The sequence below is a fragment of the Gracilinanus agilis genome, chromosome 4 (assembly GCF_016433145.1).
Source record: "Gracilinanus agilis isolate LMUSP501 chromosome 4, AgileGrace, whole genome shotgun sequence".
Taxonomy (NCBI): Eukaryota; Metazoa; Chordata; class Mammalia; order Didelphimorphia; family Didelphidae; genus Gracilinanus; species Gracilinanus agilis.
Genome location: NC_058133.1, coordinates 288,070,473 through 288,094,522, shown reverse-complemented (window position 1 = coordinate 288,094,522; position 24,050 = coordinate 288,070,473). Strand labels below are relative to the sequence as shown.

Here is a 24,050-nt window from a genome sequence, read left to right as displayed (position 1 = left end):
GTGCAGAGTTCAAGTGCCTTGTTCTGGATGCTACAAGTAAAATGGGGGAGCTCTGAGGTCATCTGACTCCAAATCCATTGATCTTCCCATGTCTAATCCAATTGTCTCTTCTTTCTCCCTAGATGTAATGGAAATTTCTTTTATTCTTCTCTAGAATTGATCTTCAAATACAGTACATTACTGAAGTCTTCAAGATTGAGCCTTGCTGTGGGTCCCTCCTTGGTAAGTATCACCCATGTAGATTTTAGCTCTTAGCCTAAGGATTCTTAATTTGTGGTCCATGAGTTAAAAAAAATGTTTCGATAACTATATTTCTCTATAGGTTTTTCCTTTGTAAATCCTCTTATATTATCCATTTAAAATATTATTCTTAGAAGGAGTCTATATGGGCAGCTATGTGGCTCAGTAGATAGAGTGATGGGTCTAGAGTTTGGAGGACCCGGGTTCAAATCTGTCCTCTGCCACTTCCTACCTATATGACCCCAGGCAAGTCACTTAAGCCCATTTGCCTAGCCCTTGCCCCTCTGTGAATTCTTATTAAGATAGAAAGTAAGGGTTAAAAAGAAATAAGGGGTCCATAGGCTTCACCAGACTGCCAAAGGGGCCCATGACCCAATAAAGATTACCAACTCCTGCAATAGACATATAGTCAGGAGATTAGGGTCATCTCTCCCTTGGCCTTGACATTAAATTTTATGATCATCGAACTAATTGACCTTTTTAGTTTGCCACCTGTGATGCACCTACTCTGTACCCAGATGGGACTGTTATTCTCTGTCTTTATTTCTCTAGCACCTAATACAGGATTGGGTAGGCTCTTACTGAATACTATTGGTTGATTGCTTGTAGACACATAAAATTAAAAAGCAAAATAATCTCAAGGATTTTTAAAAAGGGAAGTTCTTTGGATTTTTTTTCCTTAGTTAAAAAAAAGGGGGGAGGGATAATCAAATGGATAGGTTTCCTGAAGGGAGATTAGGAAAAACAAAGGAAGGGTTCCATTAAGGCAGAAAAAGAGTATGTTACCCACAAAAGAGCATGGTGACCTTGTTATTTCCAGGGCCATAGATTTAGAGCTGGAAGGAATCTTATCTGACATCAAGTTAACTCAGCTTATAGCTGCAAAACCTGAGACCCAATAGAGACAAAGTGATTGGCCAACTAGAGCCAAGAATCGAACCCAAGTCCTGTGACTGCAAATCCAGCGTTCTTTCTCCTAGACCACATTTCCTCTAGAAGTAGAAGGAACAGGATAGTAAAGTTATACAAACAAATGGAATTTTGAATTCTGCTTTTCAACAAGAATTATTGATGTTGTTTCATTTGTATCTGGCTCGTCCTGTCCCCATTTGAGATTTTCTTGGCAGAGACTAGAGTGGTTTGCCATTTCCTTCTCCAGCTCATTTTACAGATGAAGACATTGAGGCAAACAGGACTAAGTCACTTGCCCAGGATCACACAGATAATAAATGTCTAGGACCATATTTGAATTCAGGTCTTCCTGATCCATTGAGTCACCTAGCAGAAAGCCATCTGCTTCTGAGAATTCATTGCACCATTTAATATAGCTGTAATAATAGTAGATGACATTTATACAGAGCTTTGTTTCACAAAACACTTTAATATGCTCCTATGTTATTTGAACCTTAATAACTACCTTGTGAAGTAGGTACTCTTTATTATCTCATTATCTTTATATCACCAATGAGGAAAATGAGGCTGGGGACTTGCTCAGGATTACACACCAATTGTTAGAAGCAAGAATTCAAACTTGGGTCTTGCTGACTTACCTAGGGTCAGATTTGCAAGTTCTGAGGCAAGATTCAAATTCAGATCTTCTTGATTTGCCCAGCACACATTTACTAATTCCTGAAACAGAATCTGAACTCAGGTCTTCTTGACTCCAGGTTCAGTACTTGACCCACCTGTTTGCTTTACTAAAATGCTGGTGATAATAACAGCAAAGAGGGTAGCTGGGTGGCACAGTGTCTAGAAGACTTCCTGGCCTTGGACACTTCCTAACTCTGTGGCTATGGGTAAGTCATTTAACCCTGTTTGCCTCAGTGTCCTCATTTGTAAAGTGATCTGGAAAAGGAAATGATAAACCACTCTAGTATCTTTGCTAAGAAAGTCCCAAATGGAGCCAGGAAGAGTCAGACATGACTGAAAAACAATTGAAAACATTAGTGGCAAGAAAGTGGGTCTTTCTAAGCAGTGTAAAAGTATTTGAGAAATATGGTCTCTTCATTGTTTTAAGGCAGCCTGGAATTTTAGTTAAGAGGACCAGTCTGGAGTCAAGAAATCTGGGTTCACGTTTTGCCTGGGTGTATGATTTAACTTTGAGACAGGTAACTTTCTTGACTTAAAAGTCCAGATGAGCTGATGATTTGTGTCAGTGGAGAGAGTTTCTGTGCTAGGATATTCAATCCCAAGTTTGCCCCCAAATACTTTAAACTTGAAGTGTAATTTAATGCTTTTTTATACTTAAATAATATTTTCTCCATGTTTTAATACTTTGGTGGCCTAAGCCATTGTCTAGATTGCTCAGTTCCAAGTATATATTGTTTCTGATTTGGTTCTCACTATCCATTCCTGTAGGTGGAACCACCCTCACCATCTCTGGAATTGGCTTCAGCAAGGATCCATCTCTAGTTTCAGTATCAGTGGGCAACCAGACATGTAGTATTGTGAACTCAACTGAAGAGACCATCTGGTGTGAGACATCGGCAGCTCCTCAGTTGCCTGATACGGAGCCTCAAGCTGTCATGGTTCCCATAGAAGTCTCAGTTGGCAATATCTGTGCTCACCATCATCCCTTTTTTGACTTGAGAAAGGACTTTACCTTTATATATCATTCAGCTTTAACTCCTTTTGTAACTGCCCTCCAAGGGCAAATCAGAGGAGACATCCTGGAGTTTCAAGTAGAAGGCAATAATATATCTGACTCAGTTGTTCTACTGGGCCACATGAAGTGTGATCTTGAGCTGCGGTTCTTCAGTTTCAATAGAACTCAGTATTTCTGTTCCTTACCTCTAGCAAATATGGAAGCTGGAATTTATCCCATTCAAGTTTTCCAGAAGGATATAGGATTTGCAAACATGTCTGCTGTACCCCACAGTTTCACAGTATCCCCTCAGGTCACTGACATCGTTCCCACCCATGGATCAGTGTGTGGGGGGACATGGCTTACTATAATAGGCTTGGCTTTCAAGTCCAGAATGAGGTTAGTGCAGATTGACCTCTTTGGCCATCATACTTGTGCCATCTGGAAGTGGAATGACCGGATGATCCTCTGCCAGGTTAGCCTTGTGGGTCACCTCCCTAAAGCATCCCTTGCCATGAATGTTACCATCACTGCTAATGGGATAAGCAGTAAGTGTCAAGGAAATTGTACATTCTATCTGCAAGAAGAGTCAACTCCCATTGTGGAAACACTGAACACCAGCGTCAGTGGAACTCTGACCACCATGTTGATTGGTGGTCAGAAGTTGGCCACAGCCACTGATGAGCTGGTGGTTTTGGTTGATGACTATCTTTCCTGTGATATAACCTTCTATAATGCAACTCAGGTAGAATGTCAGCTGAGTGACTTGGGACTGGGTCTACATCACTTCTCTCTTCTGAACAGGAGAAGTGGCTTTGCTTGTCTAGGCACCCTTGCTCCACATTTCAGTGTAGCTCCTCAGGTGCTTGGTTATCATCCTCAGAACTTTAGCATCAATGGTGGAGGTCTCTTGACCATAGAGGGCACAACACTGAGAGGAAAGAACACAACTTCCGTCCTAGTAGGGCATCAGCCCTGCTTCACAGTGAATATTAGCTCAGTGCTTATCCAGTGTATTGTTCCCCCAGGCAATGGGACAGTTGGTCTGGAAATAGAGGTAGATGGGAACTTAATTGATGTGGGGATAATCCATTATAGTGATGTCTTTACCCCAGAGTTACTTTTTATTCTTCAAATTGATGGTTTGGTTGTAACCTTCATGGTGGCCAGAACCAGCGGGGCTAAGAACATGCAGATCTTTATTGGGGCATCACCATGTGTAGGCATCTTGGGTAACTATACCATGCTCCAATGCTCAGTTTCTCCGCTTCCAGCTGGGGAGTATCAAGTCAAAGGTTTGGACTGTCTCAGAGGCTGGGCTTCATCGACGTTGGTGTTCACCTCTAACATTACCATTACGTCAATCCACAGAAACTTTGGTAAGTCAACTAAACAAGATAAAACTTTCTTTCTGTGTGAATGGGTTAACCACAATAGTGGAGGTTAAATGATTTCTGTGTGTAGCTTCTAATGGGTAGAAAATTAACACCAATCTGAAAGTTGAGAAGAGAGGGAGTTGGGAAGATTGGAAAGTGATTGGGTTTGTTATTTCCCCAATTTCTTCCCGAGAGTTCTCTTTGTGATGTTGAATTTATGACTATCTTTGATTGGTTTTTTTATAGAAAGGACTGCTTTTTTAGAGTGCATGCTCTATAAACATGTGATTGTATTTTAATTTCCCAAATTAATCTGATTTAATTTCTTTAAAAAAACAACAACAAAGTACTGTAATTTACAGGAACTCATCACTTCATTATTTAAATAGACTATAATAACTTTTACCCAATTTTCCCCTCAGGACCATGTAGTATGCATGGCTGTATTATGTATACATTAAATATAATAATATTCTCATTATGCAATATTTATTTTAATCCCACAATATGGGAGAAGATCAGATTCTCCAGCAGGCCAAATTGCTCTTATTTCTATGGCATCTCATGTACATTCCCCTTCATTTCAGTTTAGCTCTTCTGAAATACTTTCTTCATTCCTTTTCCATATTGGTTTTTGTTTTTTCCATTCACTCGTAGTCTAAAAGATGTTTACTTTAAACAGGACACAAAAGGCCTTTAAAAATGATTGAGAGGATACAAAGCACAGTTCTAGCCAAAGAGAATTACAATATCTTAAGGCCTTAACAGAGCCATAGATACACCCAACTATAGCAGTAGGAAATGCTGTGAATTCCAGTTAACCTCTTTAGGTTTCGGTTTCCTTATCTGTCAAAGGAAGGAATTAGTCTTAATAACTTTCTCAGCTCTTTTCCAGTTCTAACAGTCTTTGATTTTATGTTGGCAGGATATGGATATTAAATTGAATTTTCTTTCTTTTTAAAAAATTAATATTTTATTTTTCCCCTCAATTACACAAAAAAAACAATTTTTAATGTTTCTTAAAAATTTTTTTTGAGTCAAATTTTCCCCCTCCCTCCCAATCCCTGAGAACAATCTGATGTAGTTTTTAAACTCACATTGTGGAATGGTGGGAAAAATACTGAATTTACAAGATAATTTTGAAGGATTTATGACAAAAAATGCTATCCCCCTTCAGAGGAAGAACTGTTGGACTCGGATGGGGATCAAAGCGCACCATCCTTAACATTAATGTATTTTCTGCGTTTATTTGGGGTTTTTGGTTTTATATGAGTATTCTCTTACAACAGTGACCAATATGGAGGTTATGTGTTACGTGACAATGCTTGTATAACCCAGATCAAATTGCTACCATCTCAGAGAGTGGGGAGCAAAGGGAAGAAGGAAGACAATTTGGATCTTATAATTTTGGAAAATATACTTTGAAAATTGTCAGTGTATGTAATTGGGAAAATAAACTGTCTTCAAATAAAAGAGAAGAAAAGCACTGGATTTTGGATTAGAGGGCCTGACTTTGAATCCTTGCTCTGCTATTTAGCACTATATATCCATAGGCAAGAAAACTGGCCTCCTTGGGTCTCAGTTTCCTCATTGCACGTCATTTGGGCCAGGTGAGAGTTAAAGTTTCTTCTAGCTCTACAAACTATAGTTTCCTGATCTGTGTTCATGTTGGTTGTTTCATTGTCCGCTACAGTTGACAGATTCTCACCTCCCTGAAATGAAGGAAGAGTGCAAATGTCCTTGAATAGCCAGGAGGGAAAAGTTTGCTACTCTCACTTGGGGAAGACCAAAGCCAGTCAAGATGGATCTTAGGATACATTCCTTGTATCAGGGAGTCTAGAAAGAAAGGGTAGCTAAGGGCAGTTCAGTGAGGATATTGGAAGGAGGCAATGTAACAAGAAAGGAGTGGATTGGGTTTTTATTTTTATAAGGAAAAAGGGAAGCACTCATAGGATAGATAGTAGTCTTGGCTGTTGTTCACTAAGTGTGAGTCTTGTCTTATAGGCTGTTTGAGTGGAAGCCTACTGCATGTACACGGAAGTGGATTTTCTCCAGGAAACACATCTGCTGAAGTCTGTGGTGTCCCCTGCCAAATCTTAGACAATGCTACGGTGACCAACTTCAGCTGCCTGGTGCTGCCCCTGGATGGTCAGTTAAAATGGAAATTGCCATATATGTAGTCCTGGGATTATTAAAGAGCAATGTTCAAATAGTCCTTCCCCAACATGCCTCCCCATAGCTCCCCAGAAATATAAAATTAAAGTGAAAAAAATATTTGATACTAAGCTTTAAAAAGGGAGTCCTGCTATTGTTGCCATATATCTCAGTGCAAAGACTATGATGATATAAAGAGGACATGTGCTATTTTAAGGGAGTGTTTAGGACCGTTAAAATCTTTGTGTCTAGAGTTGTCTAATAAAGAGAGAATTCCCCAAAAGAATCATTGACCTGAAGTCAGAAGATATGGGGTCAGGTTCTAGGAATCAATAACTATGTATATCACCATGGGCAAGATATTTCATTTTTCTAAGGGCCTCAGTTTTCTCATCTATAAAATGGGAATGAATTAAGCTCTCTCTAAAGACCCTCTCTGGCTCAGGAGTTCTGTGATTCTACTTTCTTTGATGAGGTCCCTTTTTTCTGATTTAGAAAACTACTTAATATCTCTGAAGTTCAGTTTTTAATTCTGAAAATTGTTATACAAATACAGAGTAACCCATTTAATATTGACTGTGGAAATTGTTTTGTAGAGTACATAGGTTGGCTCAAAAAATTATCACCATTTGTTCCCTGCTTGATGATTAAAAAAATGTTCTGGGCTTTACGGATTGCCTTTGGATGGGAAGTGATCACAGAAGGTCCCAGCACTGTTACTAGCCATGCTCTGCCATTAGGATGAAACTGATGGCTGCTGTCTCAGTGCAAAACAGGGCAGTGCCAAGAAAGAGAGAACAGCTTCTGAATGCTAGCTGTTCTGCTAGATCATATTCCTGATCCTTATTGAAATTAGAACAGCAGTTACTTTTGCCAGCTTACAGTACTTCCTGATTCTGTAATTATCAGGTAATTAACAGACTTCATCTTTAGGGATGCATCATCTCTGTTACCTTTAACTGTATGATAGGCATTGGATAAATCCTGTTTTTGGTGGGGAAAAAATACGGCCTTGCTATTCTTTGGGATGGCTGGCAAATTGCATAGTAATTACACATCCACATCGTGCTTCAAGGAAAGTCCAGACCTAATTACTGCCTAAACTGCCGGACTAGCTTAGCCAGATGATTATCTTGTTTGCATAATCACAGATCAAGGAGCTATCTAGGCATATAACAACAAAGTTTCCCAGATCTCCTTTCTGTGGGGGTCTTTTAGCAGCCAGGTCTGACTGTGGCATGTGGCTGTGGATGGGAATATTAGAATCCACCAAATGATAGAAGTGACACCTCCATTAAATAAATTCAGATTTCAGATGGGGATCAAAGTCAGAGAGGGGCAGAGTGTATAGGGGAGAGAAGAAGAGGGAGGTAGGAGAGACTGGGAAGGAAGAATGAAGCTGGGAAGAAGAGGAAGAGGAGAGAAAGGGAATGAGAGGGATGGTGGGGAAGGATAAATAGAGAAAAAGGGAAGGAGAGAGGGAAGGGAGGGGGAAAAGGAAAGAGAGAGAGAAGAAATAGGGAGAAGGGAGATATCAAGGAGAGAATGGAATGGGAGACAAGGATAGGGAAAAAGAGGGAAAGGAAGGCTCAGAAGAACAGGGCAGAAAGAGGGGAGAGGAGGGACAGGGGAGAGGGGATAGATTAGGTAGAGGAGAATGAGGAAAGAGAGGAGAGAGATGGGGAGACAGGAAGGAAAAAAGGACAGTGTGTATGAAAAATAGTTTTTATTTTACCAGTTTAGAAAAGGAGAAAAGAATACTTTTTTATTAAGCCTCTTGAAATGATGAGGTTTTTAGTGCTATTGTATACACAAGAAAAATCTTAGCTTAGAGAACACTTAGGGATCTGCAAGGAGCCATTTGGTGGATCCGGGCAATGAAAACATGTATGTTTAACAATAAATGTCATTTCCATAGGGTTTTATTCTTTACTAAGTATTTACCTAAAAATCGAAAACAAAGTAAAATCCTGTGAGGCTGTAGTGAAAGTATTATTATTATACCATTTTACAGAGATGAAGTCTCAGAGAATTTAAATGGTCTGCCCCATAGATGCTCAGGAGTTCAAATCTGGCTTCAGACACTCATTAGCTGTGTGACTCTGAGCAAGTCACTTAACCCTGGTTGCCTCATTTTCCTCATCTGTAAAATGAGCTAGAGAAGGGAATGGTAAACTACTCAAGGATTTCTGCCAAGAAAACTTCAAATGGGGCCAATGAAATGTTGGACATGACTGAAATTAGCAAACAACAAATCATTTTGTACAAACATTGCTTTAACAGTAATCTTCCCTACTACATCCTTAATGAGTAGTCATTTGCTTAAAGAACTCTTGTGTTGAGAAACTCATTGCAGACCTGCCTATTCCCTCTTTGGAGAACTAATTGTTGGGAAGAGTTTGGTTATCAAATCCTTTCAACTTTTACCTGTTGTTTCTGATTCTGCCTACTGCACTGAAATAGCACAAGGCTAATTTCTCTTCCACCTGTAAAATACTTGAATAGAGCTTTCTCGTTTCCTGTTTCTGTTCTTCTCCTTATCATCTCCAGCTCTTTTATTTGATCTTCATGTGGTTTCTAGTTCCTCCATCATACTGGTCATCCCATTCTCCAGTGGATTAATATTCTGAAAATTGGATATCCAGAACTAAATTAAATATTCCAAATGTGGCCTGATGAAGGTAGACCAGAGTAGGATTATAATATATTCCTCTTCATGCTTCCTAAAATTGTATAATCTCTGTAGTTATTATGGCCACAAAATTATTGAATTTTCAGTTTACTAACTGCACCCCCTATCCCCATCTTTTTTCTGAATTTAACTATTGTGTAGCCATACCCTTCTCATTTTGTATTATCATGCAGTTGAATTTTTGAATGTAAATATATCACTTTATATTTTTCTTTGTTAAATTGTGTCTTTTTAGACCCAGTCCATTATTTTAAAAATCTCATTTTGGATCATGATTCCATCCTTCCACATGTTAATTCTCTCTCTCATTGTTATTCATGGATTTTTTTAAAAGAGATTTGTGAGCAGTCCTTCCTGCAGTGTAGTTCTCAGATCAGCCACATCTTCTCATTCTGTCCACGAGCTCTCATGAGTCTTCCTTGGAGGATGCCAATTTCAAGTCTTCCCCTCTTTGGTTTTTAACATTGTATGAAGCATTCAGGTTATCATCCATCTTCTCTCAACATGTAACCCATTTTTCTTCTTTTCAATCATACATCTTTCAAGATGACTTTCATGTTAGTTTTCCCATGCAAATCTAAAATGATTAGTAATGTGCCATCCTCTATCTTTAGTGTTTTAGGGGTCACCTACAATTTACAGGCAAGCCACTTAATCCTATTTGTTTCAGCTTCCTCATCTGTAACATAATCTGGAGAAGGACATGGTAAACCACTTCAATATCTTTGCAAGGAAAACACCAAATGGGGTCACGAAAAGTCAGACAGGACTTAAGTGACTGAACAACAACAATTTTGACATTTCCCACCTAGTTCTAATGCTCCATGACTGACAATAAAATAGAACCAGAAGAAGAATATTGTTGTTAAAAAAAGATGTCTTTGTCTCAGAGAATGCCGTGGTGTGATTTGAAGAAGTTTTTTTTTTAACTATATGAATGAAAAGAAAAAATTTTTTAGATTTTCCAGGCTAGATGAATTACGGTACTTAAGAAAACTATAATTTCCAGTATTGAAGAAGTTAAGAAAATTATGAATTTTACTTGTAGGTAGATCTAACCTTGAAAACTCTTTCTAGAAATTCCAGATGACATTGGTGATGTTTCAAAATCAGTGGAGTCAAAGAAACAGTTTTAGCAATACTTAAAATAGCCACTAGGTGACAGTAAATACACACAGATTATGCAGAAGCCTTGCTACTTACTCCAAGAAGATACCTTACCTTGGTCTAAAAAAAAAAAGAGGGAAAGAAGTCAACAAATAAAGAAGGAAAATAAGAAAAGAGAAAGACAAAAAGAAAAGAGAAAGCAGAGAAAAGAAGGAAAGAAAAAAAAACAAGATGAAGGAAAAGAAGGAAGGAAAAATAGGAAGAAAAGGAAGGAAAGTAAGAAAGAAGGGAAAAGAAGAAAGGAAAGAATGAAAGAAAAGAGAAAGAAAGAAAATGAAACAAATATGGGAAAAAGGAAAGGAGAAGGAAAGAAAAAGAAAAAGAGAGAGGAAGTAGGGAAGGAGGAAAATGAGAAAAAAAAGGGGGGAAGATATTTAATCCTACATTTTGTTGAATAGGAAAGTGAGTGTTCATTTACTTCACTCTCTTAACTTCTTTTATATCATCCATCTAAGGTCAATGAAAATCTGTTGTATTTTTAAAAAACATCTTCAGAAAAGCAAGTTCGACAACTTTTCTTTCTAAACCACAGGAGTGTTTCAAAATGATCACTACTGCAAAACCCTTTCTTCTACTTAATTTGAATATATGGTACTGCAAAGTTCAATTTCAGTCAGGCTCTGAGGAAGATAGAATATAGTGTTATGATGGCATGAGCATTCTGAAACCAGATGACCTTCAAATCCTGTCTCTGTTGCATAGTACCTGTATGACCTTGCCAAAGCTATTTAATCTTCTTAAGTCTCAATTTCCTCAATTGTAACATAAGGTGGTTGCTATAGATCAGGGGTCCATAATATGGTTTTTAAAATATTTTGATAATTATATTTCAGTATCATTGGTTCCTTTATATTCCTTAATATTTTATTTTATACATTTTAAAGCATTATTTTGAGAAGGGGTATATAAATTTTCATTAGGTTGCCAAAGTGGACAAGGATGCAAAAAAGGTTAAGAACCTCTCAATGTTGATTTCTTCCAGCTTTGTCATTTTGGGAAATCCTGAATATCTTGCATAGATTGGGAAACTGAATGAAAAGACAGAGTTTTAAGAACCTCTCCCCACCCCCAATTATATTTGGAATGAAAAGATTTGGTTTCAAAACTTACTTTTGTTTCTTGCTATGTGACTCTGGGCAAGTCCTTTAACTTCTTTTGGCTTCAGGTTCCTCATTTATAAAATGAATGGGTTGGACTAAATGGCCTTCCAAGGTGCATTAGAATTTTAAAACTATAATCTAGATTCTTTGTTTTTAGTCTTCCTCCTCTTGGACTTTTATTAGTTTTATTAGCTAAGTTTGGATTAGAATTCCAAACCTAGCCTTAAATCTTTATGATCTGTTTTACCTTGTGAGCCAGTCAATTGAATTGCTGTCTGTTTCAATTTCCTCAAAAAAAATGGGGACTTACCTCCCAGGGTTGTTGTGAGTCCAAAGGAGATAGCATTCAAAAAGTGCTTTGCAAACCTTAAAGTGCTGACTAAATGGTAGCTGTTGTGATTATTGTTATGGCAGCTAGGTGTTACTATGGAGAGAAAACTGGGCCTGGAGTCAGGAAGATTCATCTTTCTGAGTTCAAATCTGGTCTCAGACATTTGCTAGCTGTGTTATCTTGGGCAAGTCACTTAACCATGTTTCCTTATCTAAAAATAGGCTGGAGAAGGAAATGGCAAACTACCCCAGTATCTTTGCCAAGAAATGCCCCAAATGGGGTCTTGAAGATGGGAAACGACTGAACTATTACTTTTATTAGTGTTATGTCAATAAAATGTCTAATTGGAGCAGCTATATCCTACGACTGAGTCTATGAAAGTAAAAAAGGAAGAGAGTTTGTAATAATTGGGGGTTTATACTGAGAGAAACTGCATTATTCAGGACAAATCCACTGCTGGCAAGGACTGCCCATCTACAATGATCACAAACTAGATCATTTCCATATCTCTTTTTTCATTTTGTCCCATCTAGAGATAACAGTATTGATTTCGCTGATTGTTTTTGTTTTTGTTTCTGCACCAAGGAGAAAACAATAAATTCTTGAAGCTATTTGTATCTTCAGCCTGTACAGGCTCTCAGCATAATCACTCATTTCCTTCAGTTTATTGTGTTGTAGGTGAATTTGTGTTTCCTTTCCTTTGTCCTAGGACCCCCCTCTTTCAGTCCTCAAAGAAAACACCTTATTCTAGTATGTTTTCAATAATTAAGGCTGACATCTGTCTCATTCTCAACTTTTCTTTTTATCGGTATATTTTGTTTTTATAATCTTTATTTCTGATGATGTCCCTCCAGCTTCTCTACCCAGAGAGCCATCCCTTGTATGAAAGAATAAAAAAGAGAGAGGAAAAAAACACAGCTCAACAAATCCAAAGAACTGTATCAACCGTATCTGGTTACATTTAGGCTATTCTACTCTCATAGCTCTCCTTTTACAAAGAAAGGAAAAAGGTCTATTTTCACAACTCTTCTTGGGGCTTAGTTATTATAATTACACAACATCTAGTTTCTGTTGTTGTTCTTTTCATTTACATTGGTTTAGTCATTGTGTATATTTTTTTCCTGGTTTGCTTACTTCCTTCTGAATCAGTTCATATTTCTTCCCATCTGACTTTCATATTCCTCAGTTCTTTACAGTAATTTTCATTACACCTATCTGCCACAATTTGTTTAGCCATTCCCAGTGGATAAGTGCTCCCAACCTTTTTAGAGCACTTTCCTATTTGTGATCTCATTTAATCCTTACAACCCCATGGAAAAGAAAGCCTTATTATTCCCACTTGGTGGATGAAAAATATGAGATATAGAGAAAGGTTAAAGGATTAAGGTCAAACAGGTTTTGAGTAGAAGAGCTGGCAGAAAGGCCCATATTGCCTGCTTCCTAGACCCAGGTGTTTTCTATTAGGCCACCCTACCAGCCACTGCTGGCTCCATTACCCTTCAGGATTTTATAGACTTTGATTTTATAGCTCTTTTCAAACTTTGTTTCTTAACTAAAGAGCCCTAATCTTTTTTAGCGTGTCTTTATATAAAATTGTCTTCATCTCCCCATTTATTATAGTTTCCTTAAGGTAATTTTGTCCAGCCCTTTAATCATAGAGACAATATGGTGTATTAAAGGGATGGCAAATTGGTTTTGAAGTAGTTAGGTTGAAATCCCACCTCTGATACTTGCTAGCTGTGTGGCCACCAGTGTATCAGCCAACTTCTCTGAACCTTAGCTTAATCTTTAAACTATGATTGTTAGTTCTGGTACTAACTGCTCAAAAGGACTTGTTTTGAGAATCAAGAAAAATAATGTATGTAAAGTGCTTGGCAAACTTTAAAGAAGAATAAACATGTCAATTCTTAGTACAGAATAATAAAATTCTAGAATGTCATAATTGGAAAAGGATCTCTTCTATAGAATTTCTTGTTCTTGTTTGACTGCGTCCAACTCTTTGGGACCAATTTTGGGGTTTTCTTGGCAAAGATTCTGCAGTGGTTTGCTATTTCCTTCTCTCATTAAAAAAACAAAACAAAACTTACCTTCTATTGCATTAAGTCTAAGAGAGAAAAGCATCAAGGGCTAGGCAATTGGGTCATACAGTTAGGAAGTGTCTCATGAGGCCATTTTGAACACAGGTCCTTCAGATTCCAGACCTGGCATTCTATCCACTGTGCTACCTAGCAGCTCCTCCAGCTCATTTTGCAGATGAGAAAACTGAGGCAAACAGGCTTAAGTAACTTGCCCAAGGTCACACAGTTAATAAGTGTCTCAGCTCAGATCTGAATTCTAGAAGATTTCTTCCTGATTTCAGACCTGGCACTCCATCCACTGTACCATCTAGTTGCCCAAAGGGATTTACTAACAAGTGGCTATTCTGACTGCAGAATATTTTTAATGATGGGCAACTCACTTCCTATCAAGGCAGTGCTTTAAGTTTTTGGAAAGTTCTAATGTTAAGACCTTTTTCATGTGGAATGCCATGAAATTGGTCTTTCACAACTTTCATCCATTTCTAACTATGTTTTCTGGGATTAAGTGGGACAAAGTTGATTCTTCTACATACTTGAAGTATTGGTTACAAGGCAGAAGAATGGTAAGGGCTAGGTATTTGGGATTAAATGCCATAACTAGGACATGTCTGATGACACATTTGAACCCAGCACCTCCCATTTCCAGCTCTGGTGCTTTGTCCACTGAGCCACCTAGCTGGCCCTGACAATATACTTCTTTTTTTTTTTTTTTAAACCCTTGTACTTTGGTGTATTGTCTCATAGGTGGAAGATTGGTAAGGGTAGGCAATGGGGATCAAGTGACTTGCCCAGGGTCACACAGCTGGGAAGTGGCTGAGGCCGGGTTTGAACCCAGGACCTCCTGTCTCTAGGCCTGACTCTCACTCCACTGAGCTACCGAGATGCCCCCTGACAATATACTTCTTAAAGCTTGAGGCCAAGAACTGATCACAACATTTTACATGTGCCCTTATCAAGGCAAAGGGTAGAGGAATTTCTTCCTCATTTGGGGCATTATGTGCTTCTATTCATTCAACATAATCCTGTTTTGGCTTCCATATTGAACAGTTGTATGATATTGAATGTGTAGTCCACTAAGACTCCCAGTTCTTTTTTATAATATCTTACTGCCTGACCACAGCCCAACTTGTACTTCCATCCTGTTGTGTACTCATGCAGTTATGTTTTTTCAATCCAAAGATAGGATTTACTTTGTTCCTTAATGCGTATCAAATAGTGTATAGAATTTGTATTGCATAATGATCTAAGGTTCTAATCTGATTTTTTGATGGCATGCACTAGCTATCCCGTTTAGTTTCATTTCATCCACAAATTGGATAAGTATACCATTTATATCTTTATCTAAGTTATTGATGAAAATTTTGACAGAATACAGATAAGTACAGATCTCTCTCTCATGCACTCTATTAGCTTCCTCCCTCCAGGTTGACATCAACCTATTAATCACTATGCTTTGTGTCTGGTCTTTCAACCAGTTTGAAATCCACCCAACAATATTGTCATATATTTGAGATGCGTACCCTTTCCTAACATCAAAATATTTGATGAGCCCTTACATGATAGGAGTTCTATTATTCATATCTGTTGATTAAGAAAAATAGATGATTGGATATAAAGTTCTTGAAATAACTCATTTTTCTCTCTCTTCCCCCTTTGCCCTACTCTCTTTTGTATTTGCACTACACTTTATATCCTTAAACGATATGCATTAAGCATGAGAGCAACTGATCTTGCCTACATTTATCCATTTTGTTCATGATGTTACTGTGAGAGACTTTGTCAAATGACTTGCTAAAATCCAGATATACTCTCTCCAGGGTTCTCTTAATCCATAAGACTTGCATCCATATCATATAAAGGAAATGAGGTTAGCTTGGTATGACTCATTCTTTTTTTAACTCCTACTTTCTGACTTGGAATCAATACTAAGAATCAGTTCTAAAGCAGAACAACAGTGAGGGTTAGGCAATTGGGTTTAAGTGACTTTCCCAGGGTCACATAGCTAAGAAGGGTCTGAGGTCAGATTTGAACCCAGGACCTCCTGTCTCCAGGTCTGCTGGAGTACCCTTTGCCCTGCATAACCCATTACTGATGGACTTATTTCAGCTTTTAATGATTAGTGTTTCCCTTTCTAAATGGTCATGAGAGAATCATTTGATAATGTCATGAAATTTTGATGATTCTCCATTTTTTGTCTTTTTTGAAAATCTAGACAATATTTCCTAATGTCTAATCCTAAGAATTACTTTCATATATAAGATGCCGTCCAATTAACTTGACAAATGCTTATTTTGGGGACTGAACCATGATAAGGAATAAAGCTTGGCAACGACTGATTAAAGAGATTGTTGAATGTTAGTGATTGGGTTGTCCTGAGTATGTGGGACTCTTCTGGGACATGTATACTCACTGGGTGCAGTTCGTTGTTGGTACCTTGTCCATGATCCTCATTGTGTTCAGAATGTCACAGAAATAGCCAGTGTCATGCTGAAAACTGGTAGATTGGACCATAGTTCATGTGACTTTCTCAACTTCATTGTTCTCCTTCCTCTTTGACACAAAAATCATCTCCTAAATCTGTCTCCTTTCCCTCACAGGGAAAAGAGGATTCAGGACTGTATCATCTCTGCCATAATCATTTTCCCCCTTACCAGACTCACTGCAAAGTTGTGGGTATACTTCATTGCCTTTTGCTTCTGTCTCTGAAGTCATAAAATCATAGATTTAGAATTGTCAGGGTTGGTCCTGCTGTTGCAATTCTCTTTCCACTCCAATCCATCGTCCACCCTACCACTAAAATTATTCTTCTAAAATGTGAGTTGAATCATGTTACAAATTCCTTTCCTTCCCTGCCTTACTCAAAGAGATCCAGTGGTCCCCCGTCACCTCTAGAATCAAGTGTCTTCTGCCTGGTATTGAAAGGTCTTTACAAACTGCTGGCTCCTTCCTACCTTTACAATTTTCTTACACTTTACTCCATATGCACACACTTATTCAACTATACTGGGTAGCTTGCTGTTCCTAAAACAAGGTGTCCCATGTCCCTTCCTCCATCTCTCCCTTCTTCCCTCCTCCCTTCCTCTCTTTCTTTTCTCTTCCCTTCATTCCTTCCTTCCTTCTTTCCTTCCTTCCTTTTATCCTTTTATCCTTCCCTCTCTTCCTTCCTTCTTTTCTTCTTTCCCTTCCTTCCTATTTCCAGTTTGGTCAAATGAACAAGCACTGGTAAAAGTTTTGATATATCAAAATGTATTGGAGACTTCAACTTAACCCTCTTGGTATTTTTTCCCCACTCTCTCCTGCAGCCTCCTTGGCTTTCCTGTGCAACCTAAGGCCCTTAGAGGAAAACTGTAAAGCCACCAAGACCACCTATATCCAGTGTGAATTGACTGTCACTGTGGGGACCATCAATCCATTAAGAGCTTGGTCTTACATCTACCTGTGTGAAGAAAATCCTTGGTGTTCTTTAGCTCTGGACCATCAGGTAGACTCATCCCTTGGATTATTCTCTGGACTTTTCATGAGGTAATAAAACTCCCATACTCCCTTCAAATGTTCAGATGTTCTCTCTCTGTCTCTGCCTGATTCTGTCTCTCTATCTCTGTCTCTCTGTTTCTGTGTCTGTATCTGTCTGTCTGTCTCTCTCTCTGTTTCTGTCTCTCTCTATTTTGGTCTCTGTGTCTCCCCCTCACCCCCCAATCCCCTTTCACTTTAGGACCAGTGGTAATTAGGAATTGCAGGGTAGTGGAATAATCCTAAATGTTTCAGTATCCCAGATTCAATGGGTACCTGAGTGGCCCATGTGATGTTCCAGAGGGGGCATTCTATTGTGAATTCCACCCAGCCTGGATATCAAAGCATCTCCTGTCTTTTTCAAGTGTTCAGGAGAACATCTGAAAAATCTATCCAGTAAACAGTGTGCTTTGTTCTCTCTTAGATTTTAATATTTATCTTCCTATCCAAAGCAACATCTGGTGAATGCCAATGGGGAAAAAGATTAGACATTATGAAAAACAGAAGGGTTCCCCCTCCTTTTCCCTTTTCTTTTCTTTCCAAACAGATTCATGAGTTTTTTTTTTTAAAGAAAAAGTCACTGAGAAATCTAGCAGATTGTACAGTGTTTATTCAAAGGAAGGGAGAAGCACAGCAGAATTACTGTAGATTTAGGATTTGGAAACCATAAGCTTATGTGGATTTACTTTTTTTTTAACCTCAAAAGAACAAATGAGTTGCTGAAACTTCCCAGGTTCTCTCCCCAAACTCATTTTTTCCCAAATAAGTGGGGAAAACAGCATGACAACATGGGGTGTTCTGAGATTGCCGTGGTTTTTAGAAGAAAAAAAAATATCATGTTTAACTCCTTTTTCATTCACTACCAAATCTCAAGGCTGCTCTTTTGTTTTAACATCACTTGATGCTTCATTTCCTCCCCCTTACCCTTTTGACTTTTAGGCATAAACTACTCTTTTGCCTACCTATATGGAATGGTTGTCTTTGCTCATTTAGTGGAGGTTTTATTTACAGCTTAGGAAATGAAAACAAAACAAAACAAACTGAGCAAATCACACAGAATCAAAGAGAAAAATCGCCATTGAATTTCAGGAACCTGAATTCTGAATGCTCTAAGACAGTCTGAGTTTTGGTAGGAAGTCATTCTCCTTTCAGTAGAATGTAAGCTCTTCTACAATCATAAGCTGTAGTACTACCTGGGAGGATTAAGCCCTTATAACCCTGCACTTTGACTCCCAGAACCTATTTCAAAAGTGTTACTTCAATTTTTAAAGTGAAGTTAAATGTTTATTTACTTGGTATTATATTGTTAATAACTTTTCTTTTTCTCCACTCAAAGTAGGAACTGGTTGCAAATGCCCGCTTTCTTAGTAGTAAAGGAATTGTGGCAGTTAATAGTTTATCTAAAAAAAAATACCTTATGTATATTTTGTTTTAAAGGGGCAGCTAGGTGGCTCAGTGGATGGAAGGTCAGGTCTGGAGTCAGGGAAACTCCTCTTTCTGAGTTCAAATCCAGCCTCAGACACTTACCACCTGTGTGAGCCTGAGTAAGCCACTTTTCCCTGTTTGCCTCAGCCTCCTCCTCTTCTATAAAATGAGCCACAGAAAGAAATGGCAAACCACTCCAACATCTTTGCCAAGAAAAACCCAAATGCGGTCAGGAGGAGTCGAATACAATTGAAAAATGACTGAAGGACACAAAACTCCCAGTACCATTTGTACTATATCTGTAATAAGTATTGCTTCCCTTACTCTTCTTTGCCTAAGTGCCATCTTCTAATTCAATAAGCATGTATTTGCATTCAGTTTTCTATGTAAATTCTGTTTACTCCCAATAAGTTGTTTTTTTTTTAATCCTTACCTTCTATCTTAAAACCAATACTTTGTATTGGTTCTAAGATAGAAGAGCAGTAAGAGGTAGGCAATGAGGATTAAGTGACTTGCCCAGGGTCACAAGGCTAGGAAGTGTCTGAGGTCAGATTTGAACCTAGGACCTCCTGTCTGTAGGCCTGGCTCTCAATCCACTGAGCTACCTACCTGCCCCCTGCTCCAAATGAGTTTGAAACGGTCAAGGACTATTTATTTACTTATTTTTTTGTCTTTTGGTCCATAGCACCTAGCACAGTTTCTGACATACAGTAGGCATTTAATAAATACACGTGGAATTCAGTTGAGGTCTTCTAATGCATTTGATGTATTCCTTTACCTTCTTGTGGCAAATAAACTGTGAGTCTCTATCCCCACCTGAGATACAGATTTATATGAAATACGGAGAAAAAAAATCTGATGACATAATAGAATATAATCAATTTCTTTAGGGTTCCTAATGTGATTAATTCCATTAGTCCTCACATCTAATTCCCTTTAGGTTCTGATTTAAGTATGTGGACATCTGCTTATTTTCATGGCTGCTTTAACTCATTTCAATGATATTATTTAAATGCTGTTCATGGATAAAAATGTCAAAACTGGAAAAGATCTTAGAGATTATTTACACCAATGTCTTAATATTATAGATGAAGAAAATGAGACCAAGAGCTATTACTTAATCAAGGTTATGTAGCTAGTTAGTTGCAGGAACAGAAATAGAACCCACTTTTTCTGACTGTACAATGCTCTTTTCTCATACCATTTTCCCATCTTCTGATTGAGGACTTTAGCTTCCTAGAGTAAACAAAATATTTCAGTTGTTTGGTAGAGATTTGGGAGCATATCTTTATTCAGGTGCATGAGTTGGACTATCCTAAAGCTTGTCAATTAGAGACATAGATCATTAGTCTGGAAGGGAACTTGAAAATCAACTGATCTAATGCACTCATTTTTTAGAGAATCCATGACCCAGAACTCCCCAATACCTGAGTTTACACAGAATATATCCAATCTCATAGATTGCCTCAAAAGGTCACATCAGTTTTGGCTCATTATTACCTCACCAGAGTTTATTTTGTGAAATGTTCAAATAAAGCTTGTGTATAAGTTGTGCCTAAATTTCCACAAAAATGACCAGGTTCTCAGCTCCCATGCCAGTACTCAGGAAAACGAATACATTTCAAGTAGATGAAAGTTTTTATTTTAACCCCATGGAAAGTGAAAAAGACACAGGGGTCCTAAAAGGAGGCAGTAAACACATTTAGCTCAGAAACACAAAAGACTCCTGAGAAGGGAATTGGAGTAGAAGTTGCCACTGAAGTAGTGAAATGCTCCTTTTCCCTGGGGTCCCACACAGCCCCTTCTAATGACACCATATAAGACCAACATACTTTGGATCAATCTGTCTAAACAACTCTTGGTAATAGTGAGGAACAAAATATAAACCTTTTGTTCCACCATCTTGTGGAAGAACATTAGTTCTTTGCTGATTCTTCAGTTGTAAAGGTTGGATTGGTGATCCTCTTCCTTCTGCTCAGGAACAACTTATCTCTCTCTGGAAGGTCCAATTACTACATTGTTGAATTTGTAGTTACTCTTTTTTTTTTTTAAACCCTTACCTTCCATCTTGGAGTCAATACTGTGTATTGGCTCCAAGGCAGAAGAAGAGTGGTAAGGGTAGGCAATGGGGGTCAAGTGACTTGCCCAGGATCACATAGCTGGGAAGTGTCTGAGGCCAGATTGAACCTAGGACCTCCAGTCTCTAGGCCTGACTCTCAATCCACGGAGCTACCCAGCTGCCCCCTATAGTTACTCTTGATATAATCTCTGATGTTACTATTGCCCAAGAAATCTCCCTTGTCTTCTAGAAAGTTTGATTCCTAGAAAATTTCCTTCTTCCTCTAATTAGAAGACAGGGGTTTAGTAATACATATGAACTCTCTTCTTGGGTCATATGTTTGAGAGGATATGTAACACTGAGCACTTGTCCTTGTCCAGGATACAGCTCAACTGTGTGGGTTACAAAGTGAATTGCCCAAGGTCACATAGGAAGTAAGTGGAAGAATTGGAATTTGAACTCTCTAGTCTTGTGACTCAAAGTTTAGCACCTTTTTGGTGAATCATTTTTTTTTTTTACAGAAAGGGCCAGGGTGCATTTGATTATTTAGACAGCTGAAGGACAGAGAACATATTAAACCATAAATTTAATAGTCTCCTCAGAAGAAAATTGGAGGTTGCCAATTGGGGTAATCCTAGCACCATGATGAAATACTCATTCCCTACAGAGTCCAGACTGTAACTAACAGGACAGGTAGGTGGTGCAGTGGATTCAGTACTGGACCTAGATTCAGACTCTTCTTGAGTTCAAATATAATCTTAGACATTTACTAGCTTTGTGACCCTGGGCAAGTCACTTAACCTTGTTTGCCTCAAATTTCTCATCTGTAAAAAGTTCTGGCAAACCACTCCAGTATCTTTGCCAAGAAAACCCCAAATGGGGTCTGGAAGAGTCAGATACACTTGAACAACAAACACCCATAGCTAACATTTTGTTGCTAGGGCAACCAGAGCACATAATTAAGCTCCTTAAGGGCAGGGACCATTTAATTTTGATCTTTGTGTCTCTAGTGCCTAGTATACATAATGCCTAGTACATAAATGTTTGTGGATTGGCTGAATAATATAGGTCTAATGTAATGGGTTGTAATTTTTTTATTTTATGACAATCATTTGTAGTTCTCTAGGGCTATAGAGTTTACTTAATACTTTACATAAGCAGCTGGATGGCCCTGTGGATACAGGGTAGACCTGGAGTCAAGAAGACTCATCTTCCTGAGTTCTAATCTGGCCTCTTACACTTACTCATTGTGGGACCCAGGGAAAGTCACTTAACCTTGTTTGCCTCAGTTTCCTCCTCTGTAAAATGAGCTGGAATAGGAAATGGCAAACCACTCCAGGATTTCTTCCAAGAAAATATCAAATAGGATTACAGAACCAGACAGAATATGACTGAAATGACTGAACAACAACAATATTTTACATGTATTATCTTATTTTTGATACATATAACAACCTATAAAGTAGTTATTATCTTCATTTTAGAGATGAGGAAAATGAGACTTACAGAAACTGCTTGTGGACACTCAACAAGCAAGTATCAGCATTTGAATGCTTTCTTTTGATTTCAAATACGGTACTCTTTTTCATTATATCATGTTTTACTTAGTGTATTAAAATCCATAATTCCTTGTGAAAGTATAGTTTTCCTCTATCATTAAATGTCACCTTTCTCCCCAGTTTCTGTTTTTGTTTTTTTGTTTTTTTGTTTTTTTTGGAAAGATTTTTTTTTGTTTCTTACAGGTTTTCATTGGAGGATTTAATCTGCCTCTGTTACTTCAATTATTATTTTATGCCAAAAGTACTTTAGTTTCTAGGTCTAGATTAAACCTCTTCCCCAACCCCAGCATTGTATTTCAAGCAATGTCTTTGATGTCTTCACCTGACTCTGTCACCTCCATCTTTAGTCTAAAGTGGGACTCATCAATTCCCCCCAAACCAGCTTCTCTTTTTCCTGACTATTATTTCCATCACTATCATTCTCCAATTCACCAAAGCTTAAAAACTTGGAATCATCTATGTCTTTTCCCTCTCCCTCAATTCTCCGCTACAATGGCTTGCCAAACATTGTTGTTTTTGTAATTATTATTATTATTATTATTATTATTATTTCTTCCATCTCTTTCATAACTAACTGTCCCTTTCTCACTGCCACCATCTAGTGCAGGCCCTCGACTACTACTCTCCAAGATTGGCCCTCTTGTCTCTTTACTAATTTCTCAATTTCTAATCACGCCTTTTTCCAACTCATTAGATTCATTATTGCACACCTAAATCAGAAAACTTTTAAAAATGTTCGTTGTATTTCAATATAATTGGTCTCCTTTGTAATCCTAGGTATTTAACTTTGTATGTTTAAAAAGGATTACCCTGACAAAAGGACCATAGTCTTCACAGATTGTCAAATGGGTCCATGTTCTTAACGAAAAGAACTGGAGCATAAAGTTTTCTAGAGCATTATCTCTAGCTAGGTTCTTGGATAAAAGTTGGACACCAAAGGTAGATGAGCAGCCTTGAGGAGGGCTTGGAAAGCCCTCACACCAGAATGCTAATCCTCCCAGCATGCCCTCAACTCCCACCTGTGGATCCAAGAAGCATGAAGCATGAATGGTGGCCATCCCTGGTGAAACTGTCTCTGCAGCCAGACCAAAGCAGGTTGAGGATAACTGAAAGGTCTGAAACCTGTCCGTGAGTAAGGGAAATGGCTACCCCAAGCATGTGAAGACTTCCTCTGGTGGAACGGGCAGATTGTTCCAAAGGCCAGAAAGTCAGCTGAAGCAAGTGCTGTGGAGTGCTTAGAGCTTGGCCAGACACTGAAGAAGCTTAGGTCATCCATGGCATCCCAGGTCATTGCCAGTTGTCCTGACTTTTGTCCTGCCACTGGGTTCTGATGATTCTGCAAGAGAAAGTGAAGCTGATGACTTTGTGCAACTCTTTCTCACTTACATCCATTTTACTGGCAAGCCAGGATATTACTCTGTGATGCCATTGGTTCTCTCTGAAAACAAAGGTTCAACAACAACAACAACAACAACAACAACAACAACTAGATCATTCCCATATTCAAAAGTTCCTTTCCATGCCTAACAAATTAAGTTCAAGGTAGTATCTTGGTATTCAAGATACTCAACAATACAGCTATCTATGACTAACTTGCAATTAACCATTCAAGAAATATTTGCCCAATGCCTGCACTGTTTCAGGTACTGTGGTAGACATTGGAAAAAGGAAACAGCTGTTTATTAAGAACCTACTGTGTGCCAAACACTTTATCATTTATAATATTATTTTCTCATAAAGTAGCTTTATTTAATATTTTGAAGAAACTGATGCAG

The 24,050-nt window shown here is 38.3% G+C and overlaps 1 protein-coding gene across 1 annotated transcript in view; it reads left to right on the top strand.

Annotated features, from left to right (window-relative positions):
- The window catches only part of PKHD1 (PKHD1 ciliary IPT domain containing fibrocystin/polyductin), a 685,806-nt gene that overhangs the window by 95,454 nt on the left and 566,302 nt on the right, over positions 1 to 24,050 (top strand). The window contains exons 21-24 of the mRNA XM_044675345.1: positions 155 to 222; positions 2,599 to 4,203; positions 6,205 to 6,348; positions 17,025 to 17,244. Coding sequence (XP_044531280.1) covers positions 155 to 222; positions 2,599 to 4,203; positions 6,205 to 6,348; positions 17,025 to 17,244 — 2,037 coding nt within the window. The remainder of the gene's footprint in view (positions 1 to 154; positions 223 to 2,598; positions 4,204 to 6,204; positions 6,349 to 17,024; positions 17,245 to 24,050) is intronic.